This window comes from Mauremys mutica, chromosome 13 (assembly GCF_020497125.1).
Source record: "Mauremys mutica isolate MM-2020 ecotype Southern chromosome 13, ASM2049712v1, whole genome shotgun sequence".
In the NCBI taxonomy this organism is placed as follows: Eukaryota; Metazoa; Chordata; order Testudines; family Geoemydidae; genus Mauremys; species Mauremys mutica.
Window position 1 is genome coordinate 39,357,777 of NC_059084.1, and position 18,779 is coordinate 39,376,555.

Genomic DNA, 18,779 nt, shown 5'->3' on the forward strand with positions numbered 1-18,779 from the left:
TTCACGTTGGTTGGGGTTTTCAAAGGCAGGAGAGTTAAACCCTCAACTCCAGTAAAACTGTCTATGTGTGGCCCTCAGCACCACAGTATCTGAGTACCTCACAATTGTTAAATTTTTGGAGTTAGGTGTTCATCTGCAATAAAAGGCAACAGGATTAGGGCATCAAACTTCCTTAGGCTCCTTTGAAATAATAGACTTCCTTATGGTCTGATGTAATATATTTAGTCTTCTCTAAAGTGTTTGACTTGGTACCACATGACATTTTGATTAAAAAAACTAAAGCAACATAAAATGAACATGGCAAAACATTAAATGGATTAAATATTGGCTAAACGATAGGTCAGTATGTAGCTAGAAATGGCAATCGTTATCAAGTGAATGTGCTTTCACTGGGGAGCAGGGATCGGTTCTTTGCCCTACACTGTTTAACATTTTTATCACTGACCTGGAAGAGAACATAAAATCATCACTGATAAAGTTTGCAAATGATACAAAAACTGGAGGAGTGGTAAATAATGAAGAGGACAGATCACTGATACAGAGCAGTCTGTAAACTGGGTGCAAGCAAACAATGTTCCATTGCACTAGCACATTGAACAGAAGCTATTAAAGTTAGACATTTTAAAATCAGAAGGTCCAGATAACTTGCAAGCAAGAGCCTTAAAAGAACTAGCTGAGGAGCTCATTGGACCGTAATATTTATTTTCAATAATATTTCAATAATATTTCATTTTCATTGGAGCACTGGGGAAGTTCTCAAAGACTGGAAGACATCTAATGTGCCATTTTAAAAAAAGAAGAAATGGGATGACTGGGGAAATTATAGTCCTCTCAGCCTAAAATCAATCCTGGGCAAGAGAATGGAGTAACTGATTCAAGACTTGATTAATAAAGAACTAAAGGAAGGTAATATAATTAATGCAAATCAACATGGGATTGCAGAAAATAGATCCTATCAATCCAACTTGCAATCTTTTTTGATGAGATTACAAGTTTGGTTGTTAAACTTAATAGTGAAGATGTAGCAGACTTCTGTAAGATGTATGATTGGCAGCACATGACATTTTGATTAAGAAACTAGAATATAAATATAACATGGCACACATTAAATGGATTAAATATTGGCTAACTGTCAGGTCTGTGATAGTGATAGGTCTGTGATAACTGCAAATGGGGAATTGTCATTGAGTGTGTTCATGGGTGGCATGTTTGTAGAAATTTTGGTGGTGCCCAGAACCCACCCCCGCCCAAACTCCGTCCCCCACCTGCCCAAGGCTCTGGGTGGGAGTTTGGGTGAGGGAGGAGGTCTGGGGTGCAGACCCTAGGCTGGGGCAGGGGATTGGGGTGCAGGATGCAGGCTCTGGGAGGGAGTTTGGGGATGGGAGGGGTGCAGAGGGATGGGGTGCAGGGGTGAAGGCTGTGGGGTGTGGGGTGTGGCTGCAGATGAGGGGTTCGGAGTGTGGGAGGGGCTCAGGGCGAGAGTAGGGGTGTAGGGGGTGAGGGCTCTGGCTGGGACTGAGGATAAGGTGTTTGGGGGGCTGGAGAGGCTATGGGCTCAGGCAGAGGGATGGGGTGAAGGGGTGAAGGCTGTGGGGTGTGGCTGCAGATGAGGGGTTTGGGGTGTGGGAGGGGCTCAGGGCAAGAGTAGGAGTGTGGGGGATGAGGGCTCTGGCTGGGACTGGGGATAAGGTGTTTAGGGTGCTGGAGGGGCTCAGGGCTCAGGCAGAGGGTCAGGGTGCAGCGGGATGAGGGCTCTGTCTGGGACTGGGGATAAGGTGTTTGTGGGGCTGGAGGGGCTCAGGACTAGGGTAGAGGGTTGAGGGTGCAGTGTGGGGGGGGCAGGTCTGGGGATGAGTTTGGGATGCAGGCAGGCTGCTCTGGGAGAGGGGCCAGAGAGGAGGACTCCCCCCAGCCCTTTCCCTGCAGGCAGCAGCAAGCTCTGGGGGAGGAGCCCCCTTTCCTGCCCCCCCCCATCAGCACACTGTCACTGTAGCCTCACTGGGGGTGAGGGATGGGGCTGCCACCTTGCATGGGGCAGGAGTGGTGACTGCGGCAGAGGGGGGCCCCCCTGTGCTGCTTGAGGGTCCTGCCGGAAAAGGGAAGGGTTTGAGGGGGCAGGGCATGCTCAGAGTCAGTCTGTCCTGGCCTGTAGCTGAGGGGCACTAGGACCCTGCGGCAGCAGTTGCTGGGAGGCAACATGGAGCTGCTCAGGGAAGAGATAGTCAATGATTCTCTGCTCCCAGGCCTGGGAAAGATGAGCAGGGGGCAGGGCCCAGGGGCAGCAAGTCGGGGCCGCGGAACACTCGGGAGAGGCATGGGGGGGCCACCGGTGGAGGGGGCACCCGGCTCCACATATTGCTGGAGCTGGGACCCTGGTTCTGAATATTGCTGGTGCCCGAGCACCACGTGGGTATGCAACTCGCTGCCTATGAGTGTGTATGTTTCTAGTGGGGTCCTGCAGAGATCTATTATGGGCCCTACTGTATTTAACATTTCCATCAGTGACCTGGAAGAAAACATTAAATCATCACTCTAAAATTTGCAGATGACACTAAAATTGGGGAGTGGTAAATAATGAAGGAGTCAGGTCACAGATTCAGTACAATCTAGATCACTTGGTAAACTGGGTGCAAGCAAACAATATGCATTTTAATATGTAAATGTAAATGTATACATATGAGAACACAAATGTAGCCCATACATATAGAATGGGGGACTCTATCCTGAAAAGCAATGACTGAACAAGATTTGTGGATTGTAGTGTCTAAATATCTGAATATGAGCTCTCAATGTAATGCAGTGGCCTGGGATGTATACACAGGGGAATCTTGAGTTGGAGATGAGACTTATTATCACTCTGTATTCTACACTGGTGTAATCACTGCTGGAATACTGTGTGCAATTCTAGTGCCCACAGTTCAAGAAGGATATAGATAAATTGGAGAAAGTTCAGAGAAAGGCAATGGGAATGATTAAAGGATTAGAAAACATGCGTTTTAGTGATAAATTCAAAGAACTGTATCTTCTTAGCTTAACAAAGAGACAATTAAGAATGATTTGATTACAGGCTATGAGTGCCTACATAGGGAACAAATATTTAATATTGGGCCCTTTAGTCTAACAGAGGAAGATCTAACACGATCCAATGGCTGGAAGCTGTAGCTAGACAAACTCAGATTGGAAATAAGGTATACACGTTTAACAGAGTAATTAACCATTGGGAAAATTTACCAAGGGTCATGGTGGATTCTATATCACTGACAATTTTTAAATCAAGATTGGATGTTTTTTTCTAAAATATATTCTCTTAGAATTATTTGGGGGAAGTTCTATGACCTTTGTTATAACAGCGGTCAGACTGGATGATCACAGTCGTCCCTTCTGGCCTTGGAATCTGTGGATCTATGAAAATCCCAGCCCTTATTGATACAACACTTCTGTGAAGTAAGGCAATATTATGGGTAAGGTTCTTTGGCCTAGGTTAGATTATCATAATGATCCAGTCTGGCCTTTAAATCCGTTGCCCCCATTTGTAAACTATCCTTGTCATAAACATACAGCTAAGGGTAGCATAAAATCCCTCCTTTACCTGTAAAGGGTTAAGAAGCTCAGGTAACCTGATTGGCACCTGACCAAAAGGACCAATAAGGGGAGAAGATACTTTCAAATCTGTGGGGGAAGGTTTTTTCTTTGTGTTCTCTCCAGAGACAAAGAGAAAGACCAAGCAAGTAATCTAACTCCTATTGAATAATACAGCTAAACTTAAAGATATAGTAAGTAATAGCAGGGAAGTGCATTAGAGTATCTTTTGTTTTAGCTTGTGAATTTTCCCTGTGCTAAGAGGGAGGGTTAGCCCTGTTTTTGTACCTTTAAAGTTTTGCCTAGAGGGAATCCTCTGTGTTTTGAATCTGACTACCTTGTAAAATTACCTTCCATCCTGACTTTACAGAGGTGATTCTTTAATTTTTTTCTTTATAATAAAGTTTTGTTTTTAAATAATCTGATTGGGTTTTTAGTGTCCAAAAAACCCAAGGGTCTGGTCTGTGATCACCTTGGTTACCTATTTGGTTGGTGTATTATTCTCAAGCCTCCCCAGGAAAGGGGGTGAAGGGACTTGGGGGGATGTTTTGGGAAAACAGGAACTCCAAGTGGTTGTTTTCCTAAATCTTTGTATAACTCACTTGGTGGTGGCAGCATAACGTCCAAGGACAAGGAAGGATTTGTGCCTTGGGGAATTTTTTAACCTAAGCTGGTAGAAATAAGCTTGGGGGTCTTTCATGCGGGTCCCCACATCTGTACCCCAGAGTTCAGAATGGGGAGGGAACCCTGGCAATCCTGATGCAGAAAGTTGATTGGGACCAGATTTTCAAATATAATGAGGAACCCAGTGGGATTTTTAAAAGCATCAAGGCACCTAATACCCATTGAAATCAATGTATGTTAGTTGCCCAGGTGTATTTGAAAATCTCACAAGGTACCTAAAAGCAGCAAAGAGTTCTGTGGCACCTTATAGACTAACAAACATATTGGAGCATGAGCTTTCGTGGGTGAATACCCACTAGGTACCTAAATACTTTAAAAATCTGGCCTTAAGTGACTTCCTAAATGTAACACAGGAAAATCTGTGACTGAGGCAGACATCTATGTCCCAAACGTTAGTAGTATCCACCGGACCACCCTTGCTGTCCCAACAGTAATGGAATTTGGGTGCATAACTCCCTGAGGCTCCCCTGAAACCCTTCAGAAAGAAGATAGTAACTGTTATTTATGCAGAGCAGTGAGTCAATAGGGCCAATTTCATCAGAGTTCAGCAGGCTTTGGATCTACACTTCTCATACAGGCCCATGGGTTGAGAATGGAACAGGAGAGAAAGTACTGAGTAGAGCTGGTAAAAAAACGTTTTTGATGGAACAGTTTTCCTTGAGAAATACGGTTTCATCAAAATCAAAACATTTAATCATACTGTTTTAATTTATATGATTTTTTTTGACTGGAAAGGGTCGAAAGGAATTATTTCGATTTTCTCATTTCTTTTTGATAATGCCAGACTACATTGTTTTGATAAGGTAAGATTGTGGAGATTGTGTGGACTTTCAGCAAGAGTTGGGTACCCAGCTCCACTAGGCCCCTTTTAAAATCACAGCCAAGAACCGTTACAAAAAAATGTTAAGCCTTCTTTATGCATCATTAATAAAATGACCTTCTCTTAACCATTTTCAGATCACATTTAAGGCAATAACTGAAACAGTGAGGAAAAATAAAAAATTTGAGACAAAGACATTGTTGGACAGTCTGACATGTAAATTTAACTCCTCCCTTAAAATTTCATTCAAACAAAAAGGAATTTAGCAAAAGCTACATTTTGATGGAATACCACATTTTAGTGATAGATCTGCTCAAGGCATCTTTCACCTCCTGGTTCCTAAAGCTGTAGACAATGGGGTTGAGCATAGGAGTCACCACTATGTAGAGCAGTGAGAACGCCTTGTTGAAATCCAGAGACTGGTTTCCGGATGGGACCACATACATGATGATCAGCGCCCCATAGAAAGTTGAGACAACAATGAGGTGAGAGGAGCAGGTGGAAAAGGCCTTTTTCCTCCCAGTGGTGGATGGGAGTCTCAGGATGGTCAGGATGATATAGACGTAGGACATGATGGTCAGGAGAAACGGGATCACTAATACTGTGGAAGAGGAGATTAGAGCTGCCATCTCTATCAGGCTGGTGTCAGTACATGGAAGCTTCAACACAGCTGTTAAATCACAGAAAAAGTGGTTGATCTCATGAGGACCACAGAAAGGCAACAGGGATGCCATAATTACTGTGAAGGAAGGAGCCACAAAGCCTAATGCCCAAGAAGCGAAGGCCAGCAGAAAGGAAAACCTGGGGCTCATATTACTTGCATAATGCAGTGGATCACATATTGCCAAGTACCGGTCATAGGACATTCCAGTCATGAGGAAACACTCAGTAGCTCCCAGAAAGCTAAAAGCAAACAACTGAAGGAAACAGCCTGAGAGAGAAATGGTCTTGTCACCTGTTGCAAGACTCACCAGGAGCCTGGGGATGATATTGGAGATGTAGCCAGTTTCCAGGAAAGATAAATTGCTGAGGAAGAAATACATGGGCGTGTGCAGGTGATGGTCAGTCCACACAGTAAGAATGAGGAGAAGGTTCCCAGCAACGGTCGCTAGGTAGATGATGAAGAATACCACAAAGAGGGTTATCTGCAGCTCTGGAAAAGTTTCAAATCCTACAAGTAGGAACTCTGTGATTCGCGTGTGGTTTCTCTTTTCTAGTACAGCCATTGGTTATCTAAAGGGAAATAAAAAATAAAATAGGGTTGATCTAAGGTCACAGAATTTAAGGCAAAAAGAGACCAATTTGATCACCTAATCTGCCCTTTAGCATAACACAGGCTAGAGAACTTCACCTAGTGATTCTTGCATCACACCCATATCTTGTGGTTGAACTATAGCACATCTCTTAGAGAGAGATTCCAATTTTTATTTGGAGACTTCAAACTTGATGCTTTTTTTGAGGGGTGGGGGTGAATTTACAAGCTCAGTTGATAAAGGTAACTGTGTTGACATAATAAAGTTCTATAAGGTATTTCACTTAGTACTGCATGGCATTCTGATTAATGAACAATGTCATATATATCTAGAAATAAAAGAGGAGGTCACATACAGGATTGAGGACTGAACAGTTACTCTGGAAAGTGCTTGGGTGCTATGGTGGATAGCCAACTGAATTTGTGATTGTAGTGTGATGGTGTGGCTAAGACAGTTAAGTCAATCTCTGGATGTTTTAAAAAAAGGGAATATTGAGTAGGAATAGAGAGGTAGCATTATAAAGATATCAAGAAGTGAGACAGTGACTGGGATACTGTTTCCAGTTCTGGCACCCACACATCAAAAAGGATGTTAAAAAATTGGAAAATGTTGAAAAAAAGAGCAGCGAGAATGATCAGAGGTTTGAAAAATCTGCCTTACAGAGAGGGACTCAAGAAGCTCAGTCGATTTAGTTTCTACAAGAGAATGTTCAAAAGTGACTGGATCACAGTCTGTATGTATCTAAACAGGGAGAAAATTTCCAGCCGTAGAAAGCTGTTTGATCTAGCAGAAAAAGGCATAACAGAATTCCATGGCTGGAAGCTGAAGCTAGACAAAGTCCGATTTGAAATAAAGCACACATTTTTTTTTAAAGTGAGAGCAATTATCATTGGAACAATTTACGAAGGGATGTGGTGGATTTTAGCCTTTAAATTGAGATTGGATGTTTCTTTCTAATGTTCAAATTCGATGAGAAGTTATGTGCTTGATGCAGGAATCACTGTTTAAAATTCTCTGGCCTGTATTATACAGGAGGTCTGTCATAAACATACAGCTAAGGGTAGAATAAAATCTCTCCGTTACCTCTATGGGATTAAGAAGCTCAAATAACCTGGTTGGCACCTGACCAAAAGGACCAATAAGGGAAGAAAATACTTTCAAATCTGTGTGGGGAGGTTTTGTTTGTGCTCTCTTTGTTTGTTCCCTCCCGGAGAGAGAGAGACCAGGGCAGAAAACAAACATTTACTAAAACCCTACCTAAAATAAGCTTATGAAAATTGTAAGTAATGGCAAGAAAATGCATTAGATTATATTTTGTTTTAGCTTGTGACTTTTCCCTATGCTAAGAGGGAGGTTTATTCCTGTTTTTTGTAACTTTCAAGTTAAGCCTATAGGGGACTCCTCTGTGATGTAAATCTTATACCCTGTAAAATTACCTTCCATCCTGATTTTACAGAGGTGCTTCTTTTCCTTTTTCTTTATAATAAAGTTCTTTTTTTAAGAACCTGATTGGTTTTTAGTGTCCTAAAAACCCAAGGGGCTGCTCTGTGCTGACTTGGTTAACCTATTGGTTGGTATATTATTCTCAAGCCTCCCCAGGAAAGGGGGTGAAGGGGCTTGGGGGGGTATTTTGGGGAAATAGGAACTCTAAGTGGTCCTTTTCCTAAATCTTTGTCTAACTCACTTGGTGGTGGTAGCAATACCATCCAAAGACAAGGAAATAATTTGTGCCTTGGGGAATTTTTTAACCTAAGCTGGTAGAAAGAAGCTCGGGGGGGTCTTTCATGTGGGTCCCCTCCTCTGTACCCCAGAGTTCAGAGTCTGGAGAAAACCCTAACAAGTTCAGACTAAATAATCAGAATTGTCCTTTCTGGCATTAAAATCTATCTACACAAATCCATCCTATAACTTAGTAGAATCATAGAATCATAGAATATCAGGGTTGGAAGGGACCTCAGGAGGTCATTTTGTCCAATCCCCTGCTCAAAGCAGGACCAATTCCCAACTAAATCATCCTAGCCAGGGCTTTGTCAAGCCTGACCTTAAAAACCTCTAAGGAAGGAGATTCCACCACCTCCCTAGGTAACCCATTCCAGTGATTCACCATCCTCCTAGTGAAAAAGTTTTTCCTAATGTCCAACCTAAACCTCACCCTCTGCAACTTGAGACCATTACTCCTTGTTCTGTCATCTTCTACCACTGAGAACAGTCTAGATCCATCCTCTTTGGAACCCCCTTTCAGGTAGTTGAAAGCAGCTATCAAATCCCCCCTCATTCTTCTCTTCTGCAGGCTAAACAATCTCAGTTCCCTCAGCCTCTCCTCATAAGTCATGTGCTCCAGCCCCCTAATCATTTGTCTTGCCCTCCGCTGGACACTCTCCAATTTATCCACATCCTTCTTGTAGTGTGGGACCCAAAACTGGACACAGTACTCCAAATGAGGCCTCACCAGTGCTGAATAGAGGGGAATGATCACATCCCTCAATCTGCTGGAAATACCCCTACTTATACAACCCAAAATGCCATTAGCCTTCTTGGCAACAAGGGCACACTGTTGACTCATATTCAGCTTTTCGTTCACCATAACCCCTAGGTCTTTTTCTGCAGAACTGCTGCCCAGCCATTCGGTCCCTAGTCTGTAGCAGTGCATGGGATTCTTCCGTCCTAAGTGCAGGACTCTGCACTTGTCCTTGTTGAACCTCATCATATTTCTTTTGGCCCAATCCTCTAATTTGTCTAGGTCCCTCTGTAGCCTATCCCTACCCTCCAGCGTATCAACCACTCCTCCAAGTTTAGTGTCATCTGCAAATTTGCTAAGGGTGCAGTCCACACCATCCTCCAGATCGTTAATGAAGATATTGAACAAAACCGGCCCCAGCACCGACCCTTGGGGCACTCCACTTGATACCGGCTGCCAACTAGACATGGAACCATTGATCACTACCCGTTGAGCCCGACCATCTAGCCAGTTTTCTATCCACCTTACCGTCCATTCATCCAGCCCATACTTCTTTAACTTGCTGGCAAGAACACTGTGGGAGACTGTATCAAAGGCTTTGCTAAAGTCCAGAACTAGCACATCCACTGTTTTCCCCTCATCCACAGAGCCGGTTATCTCATCATAGAAAGCAATTAGTTTAGTCAGGCATGACTTGCCCTTGGTGAATCCATGCTGACTGTTCCTGATCACTTTCCCCTCCTTTAAGTGGTTCAGAATAGATTCCTTGAGGAATCATTCCTGCTCCATGATTTTTCCAGGGACTGAGGTGAGACTGACTGGCCTGTAGTTCCCTGGATCTTCCTTCTTCCCTTTTTTAAAGATGGGCACTACATTAGCTTTTTTCCAGTCATCTGGGACCTCCCCCGATCGCCATGATTTTTCAAAGATAATGGCCAATGGCTCTGCAATCTCATCAGCCAACTCCTTTAGCACCCTCGGATGCAGTGCATCCGGCCCCATGGACTTGTGCTCGTCCAGCTTTTCTAAATAGTCCCGAACTACTTCTTTCTCCACAGAGAGCTGGTCACCTCCTCCCCATACCGTGCTGCAGAGTGCAGCTGTCTGGGAGCTGACCTTGTCTGTGAAGACAGAGTCAAAAAAAGCATTGAGTACACTAGCTTTCTCCACATCCTCTGTCACTAGGTTCCCTCCCTCATTCAGCAAGGGGCCCACACTTTCCTTGACTTCCTTCTTGTTGCTAACATACCTGAAGAAACCCTTCTTGTTACTCCTAACATCTCCAGCTAGCTGCAACTCCAAGTGTGATTTGGCCTTCCTAATTTCACTCTTGCATGCCTGAGCAATACTTTTATACTCCTCCCTGGTTATTTGTCCAAGCTTCCACTTCTTGTAAGCTGTTTATTTGTGTTTAAGACGAGCAAGGATTTCACTGTTAAGCCAAGCTGGTTGCCTGCCATATTTACTTTTCTTCCTACACATCGGGATGGTTTGTTCCTGCAACCTCAATAAGGATTCTTTAAAATACAGCCAGCTTTCCTCGACTCCTTTCCCCATCATGTTATTCTCCCAGGGGACCTTGCCCATCAGTTCCCTGAGGGAGTCAAAGTCTGCTTTTCTGAAGTCCAGGGTCTCTGTTCTACTGCTCTCCTTTCTTCCTTGTGTCAGGATCCTGAACTCGACCATCTCATGGTCACTGCCTCCCAGGTTCCCATCTACTATTGCTTCCTCTACTATTTCTTCCCTGTTTGTGAGCAGCAGGTCAAGAAGAGCTTTTCCCCTAGTTGGTTCCTCCAGCACTTGCACCAGGAAATTGTCCCCTACACTTTCCACAAACTTCCTGGATTGTCTGTGCACTGCTGTATTGCTCTCCCAGCAGATATCGGGGTGATTAAAGTCACCCATGAGAACCAGGGCCTGTGATCTAGCAACTTCTGTTAGTTGCTGGAAGAAAGCCTCGTCCACCTCATCCCTCTGGTCTGGTGGTCTGTAGCAGACTCCCACCACGACATTACCCTTGTTGTTCATACTTCTAAATTTAATCCAGAGACTCTCAGGTTTTTCTGCAGTTTCATACTGGAGCTCTGAGCAGTCATACTGCTCTCTTACATACAACGCAACTCCCCCACCTTTTCTACCCTGCCTATCCTTCCTGAACAGTTTATAGCCATCCATGACAGTACTCCAATCATGTGAGTCATCCCACCAAGTCTCTGTTATTCCAATTACATCATAATTCCTTGACTGTGCCAGGACTTCTAGTTCTCCCTGCTTGTTCCCCAGGCTTCTTGCATTTGTGTAAATTGTCCCCTACACTTTCCAAAAACTTCCTGGATTGTCTGTGCACCACTGTATTTTTCTCCCAGCAGATATCAGGGTGATTAACCTCTCCCATGAGAACCAGGGCCTGCGATCTATTAACGTCTGCTAGTTGCCGGAAGAAAGCCTCATCCACCTCATCCCCCTGGTCTGGTGGTCTATAGCAGACTCCCACTATGACATCACCCTAGTAAGTTATTCAAATGCTTCATTACCCTCTGAGTTTAGAAAAATCACCTGAATTCCAATTTAAATTAGTTTAGTTTTGCCTTTGTAGTTATTGGATACAAACAAAATTAATATACAAGCTGCACACACACAAACACACACACCTGGAGAAGAGAACCTGGAACCTTAGTTCTTCATCTAAGAAAACAAAAACCAATGAGATTCTTCCGAGTTGGGTTTGCCATTCATGGGTTTCCTTATTGAATGCTCCACCTGTTCTAAAGAATTATTTTTGTGATAATTCTACCCTCACCCACAGGCTAGATGCAGCCTATATAGGAAATAAGTGTGAGATGAACATATTCAGAACATATATTCATATGGCACTCTTTGAGAAGCAAGAAGGCTGTTTCCCTGTGATGGATGTGGAAGGGAGCTCTCCAAAAATTATTGATCCTGTATCCCAAAATGTGATTTATGAGCTGTACATGTTAGTCTATGAAGGGGATTAGACAGTCACAAGATCGATGATTGCATGCCATGAGCCTGAATGGGTCTAACTATGCAAACGACATAGCAACCAAAGCAAATTGGTATTGTCCTAGATGGCTGTCTGGATGCCCCCACCAACTGGGAAGAAAGAATACAGATGCAGAAGGAAGATCTCACACCTGGGCCCTGTTACAAACACAAAACTGTGCAATATGTAATCTAGTCCCAACATACACAGGGAGGGCGGGAGCTTTAAAAAGCTCAGTTTTCCCTGCAAGAGTGGAGAAAGACTGGGTCCTAGGAGCTGCTTGGCTTTCTGAAAGCATATCACTTTGTTTACATCTTATCCTTTAACTAAAAAAGGAAGGGGTAAATTTAGTTAAGACTAAATATGTGCATAGGCAGTTTGTTAGTTTAAACTCCTTTTCCCCCAGTGTTTTATTCCAACCACTAAATAACAACACTTTTCTTTAAGAATGTTGGCTGTCTCCATCTCAAAATGAGATACAACAGAAACAGAGGAAGTTCAGATTCGGATGGGGGGAAAAAAGGATTGAATGGATAAAAAATATTTGCTGAGAAGATAGAAATAAAAGGGACTTTTAAGTAGGGCTAGCAATGAAGATATTTTCTACCCTATAAATAATTTTGATGAAAATGAAAATAAAACTAAAATATTATTTCAATGCTTGGATTTTTCATTAAAAAATAATCCCCCAATTTTGGCGGGAGGGAAAGGTTGGTTGTCAAAACCAAACAAACCTACCACTTTTTGGATTTTCTTTTTTTGGGTGAGAACACTTTTTTTTTTATTGAAGCAATTTACTCTGGTGAAATTTGTGTTTCCTCTAAAAGCTATTTCCCATCAAAATACATTTTGAAAAGAAAAAATAGAGTATCAATTTAGACTAAACAAAAAATAAAACATCAACAAAGAAAAAAAATTACCTGTTGTGGATACTGATAATTCATCCATTCTGTATTGAGCAGTAATCAGACATATTCCATTGGTAATAACTCTCTCTCATAAAGCACACAGCATCTATCCATCCATTATGTACTCAACCATGTTCAAGACAAACACCATTATATCAGACAGAATGATGTAAATCCTCAGAATGGTCCATTGCCAACATTCATTCAGGAAAGAATCTTTGGCTTTGAGGTCCAGTGGCTTTTCATTGTTTATTTCAGATCACTAAGACCCAAGAGATTCTACTTCTCTCTCTCTCTCCTCCCACTTCCCACTCCCTCCTGTTCCATGGATTTTACAAATATTGTGGCATGTGCTACCAAAGGGATCTATTAATATGTTTCTGTAGCTGTTGCCATAGGCAATTTTACCCATTTCACTGTGACCTCTGAGGAGACAATCTGGTTATTTATTTCAGATGGTAAATGAGATCCCTTCTGATCAAGTTGCCTTTGTCTTTCTTTGAAACTTTGAAACAGGTTCACCCAGAAACTGGGCTATTTTTAAAGTTTATGGCCAAATTGTCTAGAGGGATCTGAAGTCTGCCTTTAGTAGTATGAAGTTAGTGACATGATCTATCATTTTAAAAAATCCAATAAGATGAGTGACAACCAGTAGGCATGGTATTCTGGGAAACCATTGGGCTGGAAATCCGTTCCAAAGCAATAAAAGTTATTATTGACTCAGTCCTGGCAGTGCTGGTCTCCCTCACCCCATCTATCTAGTTCTCTGGGAGATGAGACCTCACATGGTATGGCCTTATAAGGTAACTAGTTCTCTTCATACACACTCTGGCTTACTCTGTTGGGGTAACAAGCGCAACAGCCACATGCACAGCCCTCACCAAAATCACTGTCTGGTCCTATGCAGTTCAAATGCCTGATGCTGCTAATCCATTTGTTTATGAAGATGTACCAAGTCTTGTAGTCATCCCTCAGAACACAAGCAACTCTCATTGAGATCATAGCAAGAAATCACTGCTTTGCACCTATCAATTCCATGCTAAGATATTGCTCATTCTTCAGTCAAGTTTCCTTTGAAATCAATATTTTAAATAGTTGTTGGGCACATGCATCTTTTGTAGGGACCAAATCCTGATATTCTTTCTCAGGCTTTACTCAGGAAATGCTCCTAGTGATGCCAGTTGAAATTTCCTCTGAGTAAGAAGTGAGTACAAGCTGAATGAGAATGGCAAATTAATTCCAAGGAATCTTGCCTGAATGATTATTCAGGCAGAAGTTCAAGTTTTGACCCAAGCCAATTTTTAAAGAAAAATGCTTCGTACTTTGTCAACATTTCTTGAGTATTATAAGGGGCCTGGAAGTTTCTTTCCAGTAACTCTATGGAGCCTACACAGGTCAACACTAATGTCATATGCATGACAAGAACAGGGCGCATGAATCTGAAATGTTTGCACAGCTGCAAGAGGAGCCACGGGATATAAAAAGAAACAATTCAACATTGTTGGTAGCATTCATGGAGCAGTTGGTTTTGTCAGCCATATTGATAGAGTTTGCTCAAGTTTCTTCTTCTTAAAACCATGTAAAGGAATTTGGGGGGGGGGGGAAAGTAGTCAGTTTGAAAATCTCAGCAATTACATTCTAATTCCAAGTCCTTATGCAGATTGATTCCTTGTTTAGTGATACAGACTCCTACAGACGTTTACTTGGCAATACGGAGGGCCTCATTCAGATTTTCCTCTCTTCTTACTCAGGCAAAGCTCTTGGTTGTGATTTTCTGCATAGCACCAAGATTTTCATAAGTGAATGATGATGTTGATTGCCTCATTTTTGGAGTGTCCAACTTGATATGTGAGCATGGCACCTGATCTTCAGAAAGTCCCAACCCCCTGGAAATCAAGACCCTTGAAGGAGTCTCAAGTTGGTTGTGAAAAACTGACCCCTAGACAATTACGAGTTTGAGACCTGGTCTACACTACAAACATAGGTCAACAGCACCTGCCTTAAGTTGACCTAATAATGAATGCATCTACACTACCGGGTCCCTTCTGCAAACCTTAGTTGCCTGTAATGTCAACTTCTGTATTCCATCTCTGAGAACGGCATAGCACTTAATTCAATGTTGATGGGCTGAATGAGAGGTAGTGTAGATGCAACTGTGACAATGCACCCCATATTCTTCACAGTGATATTATCATATGATTATGTTATGCAAGATAAGTCATGTGAGATATCATTGGAAAGGTTATGATTTACTGAAAATGATTATTCTATTTGTATGTATGTATCATTTTTGTATCTAAAATTAGGAATATGACTATGTATTTGTATTACAAATGTGATTACACCTGGGGAATGCCCACTAGGCAAAAGACTGTCAGTCTAGATGGCCAGCTGGGAAGGGCCCATTCATGTTAATGAACCATTAGGGAGACCAACAGGCCTTAGAAGAAGCTTATTCTCCACCTGGGCATCTTCCTGAGGATGCTACAAACAGCCTCCGAGCAACGGCTGCTGTGGCACTACAGGGATATATAACCAGGTCACCTGGTACTGGACTCCATCTTGAAATACAAAAGGTTTACCACTGACTGGCGTGGGAACCAAGTTTAGAGACAAAGAGTTCCTGCTATATGCAAAAGCTGTTTAAGGAAGGGGAGTGACATCAACATGGTTCTTCACTGACTCCCTGCCCCAAAGCGACTCTTGGAAAGACTTGAAGAATGAGGACTGAACTGGGGAGAAATGCTGGACCCAGGCTAAAGGGATTTTTAGCCTGTGAAAGGAACACCTGGTGTTTTTAAACTGTAAGCAAGTGCAACTGGCCCTTTAATAATCTCTGTAGCCTGCTTGAATCATCATTTAGGGTGAGAATGTGCTACTCATATCCAGTCTCTTTAGTATATTAAGCTTAGTTTGTGTGTTTTGCTTGTTTTCTGGGTAATCTGCTTTGACCTGTTTGCTATACCTTATAATCACTTTAAATCTATCTTTTGTAGTTAATAAACTTATTTTTGCTTTGTCTAAAACCAGCATGTGGGAGTCATAACTTGGGGCAGAAAGCTATTGCATATTCCTCTCCACATTGAGGGAGGGGATGATTTTCATGAGCTTATGCTGCACAGATCTCTGTGCAGTGCAAGACCCAGAGGGGTGTGTGTATTGAGCAGCTAGGCAGTTCCTTATCTGTAGCCTCCCAATGCAAAACTCAGCACTGTATGTACTGCAGCTGGGTGTGCCCCTACCTGTATGTGTGCTGGAGCCTGGGAGAGGGCTTCGCAGGATGGTCACAGCAGTACAGTGTAAAAGGAGCCCAAGCAGTAATACAGCAGTTCCAGGTGGCACCCCAGGAGAAACCCCTCATAGCAACATTGCGTAATTCAATTTCATTGACCTCCAGTAGGTGTCCCACAATGCTCTGCTGCGGCTGCTTTGAGACTGTTTTAAATTCCACTGCATGTCAGCCAGGTACACAGGAAACATTCCGTCCCCCACTAAAGCCCCAGGAACTTTTGAATTCCCATTCCCTGTTTGATCAGTGTGGAGAGCTCACCAGCACAGCTGATCATGGACAGTCAATGCCTCGAACATGGCCCAGCTGGAGTACACAGGAGATGGTGGATCTGATTGCTGTGTGCAGAGCAGAGTTTGTCCAAGCACAGATCCGATCCAGCAGAAGAAACAGTGACATCTATGCAAAGATTGTGCGGTACATGCGGGACAAAGAGTACACCAAGGATACACATCAGTGCTGCATGAAAATCAAAGAACTTTGGCAGGCATACCGGAAGATCTGGGAGGCAAACAGTCATTCTGGTTCTGCACCACAGACATGTTGCTTTTACAACGAGCTGCATGTGATTGTCAGCAACGACCTCACCACGGCCCTCTAACACAGCACGGATACCTTTCAGGAGTCTCAGAGGGGTAGCCGTGTTAGTCTGGTTCTGTAGAAGCAGCAAAGAATCCTGTGGCACCTTATAGACTAACAAAAGTTTTGCAGCATGAGCTTTCGTGGGTGAATACCCACTGCTTGCATCCGAAGAAGTGGGTATTCACCCACGAAAGCTCATGCTGCAAAACTTTTGTTAGTCTATAAGGTGCCACAGGATTCTTTGCTGCTTTCAGGAGTCTGAGTCCCAGGACACATCAGGCAACAATAATGAGGACATTGTGGACAAGGAAGAGGAAGAGGAGGAGAATGGGAGACAGGCAAGCAGTGGATCCATTCTTCCCTAGAGCCAGGGGCCGTTTTTAACCCTTAAGCCCAGCCAGTCACAAGAGAGCATGGAGGCCGTGTGCGATGTCAGGGAAGGCACCTCTGGTGAGTATACATTTCTTAGCTTACTGTAAGGTGTGACAAAGTTCCTCCTCTATCTTAGTGGGTCCTGTGCTTATAGGCAATTTTGTTTGCCTCGGAGATTCACCATGTGGGTCAGGGAACAGCCCAGAGACCTTCCCCTCTGGTAGAACCCCCAGTCTAGATCAATTCCTCCTGTGTCTAATCAGGAGTTGGGAGGTTTGGGGGGGGAACCCGGGCCTGCCCTCAACTCCGGGTTCCAGCCCAGGGCCCTGTGGATCGCAGCTGTCTATAGTGCATCCTGGTACAGCTGCGCGACAGCTACAACTCCCTGGGCTATTTCCCCATGGCCTCCTCCCAATACCTTCTTTATCCTCTTCACAGGACCTTTCTCCTGCTGTCTGATAATGCTTGTACTCCTCAATCCTCCAGCAATATGCCTTCCCACTCCTAGTGCCTCTTGCTCCCATCTCCTCGCTTGCACACTACAAACTGAAGTAAGGTCCTTTTTAAACTCAGGTGCCCTGATTAGCCAGCCTGTCCTAATTGATTGTAGCAATTTCTTCTCAATTGGCTCCAGGAGTCCTAATTAGCCCGCCTACCTTAGTTGGTTCCAGTAAGTTCCTGCTTGTTCTGCAACTACCCCTGTTACCTTACCCAGGGAAAAGGGATCTACTTAATCTGGGACGAGTAGATCTCTCCTTTCTAACACTCCTGCTGCCCTCTGGCCTGGAGGGTGGAGGAAAGCAGGGGGATGCTCCTGCTGCTGCTGGGCCCTGGGCCCTTGCTGTTACTGCTCCAGCTGCTCCCTTGGCTGGGCCAGACACCACCACCCACCTCCTTCTCTGCTAACCAGTTTCTGGCTGGCTGCTGAAGCCCCCCCCTCAGTTGCTGCTGCTGCTCCAGCTACAGCCCCTTGGGAGTGGGGGCTACTAGCCTGCTCCCCAGAGGAGGGGAGTGAGGGACCCCAGCCCAAGCTATTGCTGCTGTGGACATTACCACCATCTGAGTGGGGTTCCTCCTGCCTGGCCACCAGGCCACCACCTGGAGCTGCTCTGTTTGCTGCTGGGGAGTTGCTGGAGGCCTGAGGAGGAGAAGAAGAGGACCACCTGCTGCTGGGGTAGCACACAGAGATTCTGAAGACCACCATGGAGGGGGCACTTAAGACCTGAGTAATTTTCAAACTGTGATCTTGTGGTGGGGGTCTGGACTGTGTTTGTGGGGACACAGGAAGTGTGGCATGGAGCCTGCCCCCTGGTCCATCTGTGTCCCCCTTTGCCCCCCCCCACTGCTGCCCTTAGCCTGGGGGAGGGGGTCCTTTAGCAGTAGGCAGGCTCCGCCTGCCCACTTTCTGGTTCCCAATAGGAACACTCTCCGGCAGCCATCTGGCCTGACCCTGTCACAAGTGGTAACATTCTCTTTTATTTTATGCTTACTCTGAACAAAAGAGGAGGGGATGTGGGTATCTGCTTCCCAATGGCTGCTCCAGCTATGCAGAGGGCACATAGGGATGGTCTGTGAATCCTCCATTGAGATCTCTAAGAAACTTTCATTGAGGTACTCTCCAATCCTTTGCAGAAGGTTTCTGGGGAGGGCTGCCTTATTTCTTCCACCCCGGTAGGACACTTTCCACTGCCACTACAGTATTAGCTCTGCTGGCATCATTACGGTATGCAGCATAGCAGCATAAAGACCAGGTTGATACCAGATTCTTGGAGCATCTGCTCCCTTGCTGCCTCTGTTATCCTCAGGATAACAACATAGGGTGGCCTA

The 18,779-nt window shown here is 44.1% G+C and overlaps 1 protein-coding gene across 1 annotated transcript; it reads right to left on the minus strand.

Annotated features, from left to right (window-relative positions):
• Positions 1–5,355: 5,355 nt before the first annotated feature.
• LOC123348398 (olfactory receptor 6C74-like) lies at positions 5,356–6,309 on the minus strand. Its single transcript, XM_044985918.1, has one exon. The coding sequence runs from the start codon at positions 6,307–6,309 to the stop codon at positions 5,356–5,358; it is 954 nt and encodes a 317-aa protein (XP_044841853.1).
• Positions 6,310–18,779: the final 12,470 nt, after the last annotated feature.

Bases quoted from the DNA above. Each gene is read 5' to 3' on its own strand.
- LOC123348398 (XM_044985918.1), bottom strand. From the start codon at position 6,309: ATGGCTGTACTAGAAAAGAGAAACCACACGCGAATCACAGAGTTCCTA.